The sequence below is a fragment of the Rhincodon typus genome, chromosome 21 (assembly GCF_021869965.1).
Source record: "Rhincodon typus isolate 14 chromosome 21, sRhiTyp1.1, whole genome shotgun sequence".
NCBI classification, from domain to species: domain Eukaryota; kingdom Metazoa; phylum Chordata; class Chondrichthyes; order Orectolobiformes; family Rhincodontidae; genus Rhincodon; species Rhincodon typus.
The window spans coordinates 4,995,601-4,999,439 of record NC_063352.1 but is presented as its reverse complement, the minus strand read 5'-3'; the positions used below and the strand labels follow the sequence as shown (position 1 = coordinate 4,999,439).

The 3,839-nt window shown below is 50.7% G+C and overlaps 1 protein-coding gene across 1 annotated transcript in view; it reads right to left on the bottom strand.

Annotated features, from left to right (window-relative positions):
* shisa9a (shisa family member 9a) overlaps positions 1-2,308 on the bottom strand; it is a 272,143-nt gene extending 269,835 nt beyond the window's left edge. The window contains exon 1 of the mRNA XM_048609636.1: positions 917-2,308. Coding sequence (XP_048465593.1) covers positions 917-1,428 — 512 coding nt within the window. The 5' untranslated portion in view covers positions 1,429-2,308. The remainder of the gene's footprint in view (positions 1-916) is intronic.
* Positions 2,309-3,839: the final 1,531 nt, after the last annotated feature.

Genomic DNA, 3,839 nt, shown 5'->3' with positions numbered 1-3,839 from the left:
ACAGACAGATAGACAGACAGATAGACAGACAGACAGATAGACAGACAGATAGATAGACAGACATATAAGCAGATAGCCAGACAGATAGATAGACAGACAGATAGATAGACAGACAGACAGATAGACAGACAGACGGATAGACAGACAGATAGATAGACGGACAAATAGATAGACAGATAGATAGATATTGATAGATAGACAGACAGATAGACAGACAGATAGATAGACAGAGATAGATAGATTTTCCCAAGATTTACAAACAAGGTTAAACAAAACGCTAAGTGATTTGAACCCTCTGGCGAACAGACAGCGCTAGATTCTCTTCCTGCTTTGTTGACCCACCGCCCCAGTATGAAAGATGAGAGAGGCCAGGCTCCCAGTGTTGCTTTTCCCGCTAAACGGAGACTTTATTGCCAACACTATGAAGGGGAGACACAGAAACCCGGATAAGGAAGAGTTGCTGCTCCCTGTTTATACAGCAGCTCCCCCACCCCGCCACCCCCAACTCCAGGAGAGGTGCTGCCGGATGTGGGACTAGTGTCGAATCAGATGCAGACTCGATGGGCCGCACGGCCTCACTAAGATTTGGTGTTGCCTGTGTCCTTCTGTTTATTTCATTGGGAGGGGCGATGAAAGATCACATCTTGCTCCAACCCCAGGCTTTCCCTGTGGTTGTGCCGTGCCTCAGGGTTGCATACCGATCACCCCGCTCCTCCTTTCACACACACACAGACCCCTCACACTGCGCCCACCCCCCAACCAGCCCTACCCACTCCCGCAGGGAGAGCTTTTCCCAGGCACTGCAACCAGCTGGGAGTGCCCAGCGTATGGGGAGGTGGGGGACGCAGAGGCAGGTGGCTCTGGGTGTTTGAGAAGGGGGTTGGGGGGGGTGCTGCTTGTCTGGGAGCTCTCTTACCTGGAGTTTAGCTCCCTCTGGGGCCTCTGTGATTTCTCCAAGCCCAGTTTGGTGAAGATCCCCACCAGTACCATGATGGCGACCACGCCACAGATGAAGTAGACGATCAAGTTGGTTTTATCTCGGGTCTGGTCAAACGCAGTGTCGTCCGGTCTCTGCGGCGGTTTACCCACGTTCGCCCAGTTCGGGGTGTCGTAGTTGGAGCAAATGCTCTGGTCCAGGCGGGACTCTTTAAACTGGCAGCAATACCTATAACCGCATGTCCCGCAGCAGTACTGGTAAATACTGGTGTTGCAATTGAACGCTGCGTCAAACTGACCCATCACATCGAAGTAGCCCCGGCAGCGGTCTGGGGTGGCCGGCAGCTCCAGGGCGCCCGAGCTGTTGGAGCTAGAGCCCAGCAGGAGCGGGCCGAGCTGCCGGCCGGCTTTAGCCTGGGCCATACGGTCCAGCACCGGGCACCAGAAGCCCAGCAAATCCAGCAACAGGTAGCGCAACAGCCGCACGCTCATTGCTGCCGCTCCGGGACTCGATCCGGATTCGAATCGCTCGGCACCTTCAGGCGGATCCCCTTCTGGGCGGCACCGAGCGCCTCATCCCCTCCCGGCCACAGGACCCCCGTCCTCTCTCCGTCTCCCCTCCTGTTCGCCAAGTTGCGGCTCGGTCTCCAGGCTCTGTCTTCCACCTTCCACGTGGGCACAGCTCTGAAGCTGGGAGCTGGGTCAGTGCCTGCCTTTATCCTGGCATCTAACAGCCCGGTGGCACTGGCGAGGGTCCGAGAGACATCCGCTGCTACCAAATGCCAGTTCAATCCGAATCCAAACAGTGCTGGCTCCTGGTGTGTGTACTGACAGATCCCAGACTCCCAGTGTACTGACAGATCCCAGACTCCAGGTGTACTGCGAGATTGCAGACTCCAGGTGTACTGACAGATCCCAGACTCCCGGTGTACTGTGAGATCGCAGACTCTGGATGTATTGCGAGATTGCAGACTCTAGATGTATTGCGAGATTGCAGACTCTGGATGTATTGCGAGATTGCAGACTGCGGGTGTACTGTAGAATTGTAGTCCGGGTATACTCTGAGAGCTCAGAGACCGCAGCCCATTCCCACAGGGGGTCCAGCGAAATAAACCAGCGCAATGTGAGTCAATGGACCTGCTGGTGTTAAAGTTACAAACCTCCTCCTGTCCCTGCGCCTTTTCTACAGGCGATACAAATCCTTTAAGGTGGCTCAGAGCCCGTCTTCTGGGTCAACGCTATTCAGTTTAAGCGTCTCTTGCTTATTTGGTGAAGTCTGAATTGATGCCTGGACTTTAGCATCTTGGGAGAATGATATGGGATAGCATAGCTCGAAGGCGCTGTGAGAACAAACCGCGGGTGAGTGACTGAGTGTATGTGTGTGTGTGTGAGAGAGAGAGAGCCCAGACTGAGCTCTCACAATTAAAGAGGCAATGGCTGCAAACACGGAACACATTTAGATAGAGCAGCCTGTCATAATGCGAGGTGTTCACACGGCCAATAGATTCAGTCTTTTGATCTATTTTTCAAACGATTCTTTAAAATGCTGTATTCGGACAGACGCTGCGTTGTCCGGAGGCCGTTGGACCCACAATGCGGCGGCCACTTTTAGAGCAGACAGTAAACAAAACTTCCTCACGTCACCTGCAGCTCCAGCCCTGCCATTTAAACTCTAGAACAAAGCCACTCCAGATTCCGCCAAGACTCTGATCCGAAGCTACACTGAGTTCAGAGTTTCACTAGCTGGGGAGTCCCGACGCCAGTTCGCAAACCGTTTCACACATTCTGCCAGTTTCTTTGAAAACCCCTCTCCAAACAGGGGGAGTGGGCCCACCACTGGGAGCTTCCTCCTCCTTAATGGGGAGGGGGGTGTCACTGATCTTATTGATACACCCTAAATAATCAGCAACATTTTAGTTAGCATCAAACCTGAAGCTGGATTTCTATTTCAGAAAGGCTGGGTTCAGCACCAATGCAGTAAGAACATTCATTCCTGATTGTTCCCCTCTGAAGAAGCCTGACGTTAACCAGATCTTATAACAAATGCGCGTAAACTAGCAAGATGAAAGTGTGGAAACTGTAACATTACCTTCAGATGGTAACGTGGCCCTGGGCTGCTGATTCCCACAGCCCAGGGTTAGCTCCAACCCACAGACTCTTAAGTTGTGATAGAAATTACATTTCGACCTCTTCAAACGATTGCAATATAATCAGGCAGGTGGTCTGATTGTTCTATAGGCAATAATCTAGCTGGGACCCAAAACATCTTTTAATCAAATCCTATCTATAAATTACATTCTGAAAATGAAGCTTTTACATTTCCTCCACAAACCTGTCTAAAGGGTTGAAGGTTCTCACTTGTTCAGTGTTCTGACTGTCTCTGTAACAGAATCAAGAGGAGTCTGAACTCTCAACCACACATCAAGGAAGAGCAGTTTTACAGAGGAAAATTCCACCCCAGTTTGCATCCTGCCTTGCTTTTATCTTAGATATGTTTAAGCAGCCTGATCAGAGAAATTCTGACACAACTCTGGAGTAGGTGGGAATCGAACCCAAGCCTCCTAGCTCAAAAGTATGTTATTGCCTATATCTGGGGCAGGTGGAACTTGAACCTAGCTGGTTCAGAGGTAGGGACACTACCACTGCACCATAAGAGTCCTGTCACTTTTGGGTTACGCTGGACAAGAGGTGAGGAACCACAATGATTTATCTACTACTGAGAGAAATAATTGATACAGCTGGTGTATGACCACTCAACAAGTGTAGGGTCAGGTGTGAAGACACCATCTCTATGAACTAACATAGCTGGTGTCAGCGTAGAACCCAAACTATTAATTTATATTCTGCACCACACTCTAGTCACTTAATTAACTCAACAAACCAACTCCTCACCCCACCCTCAA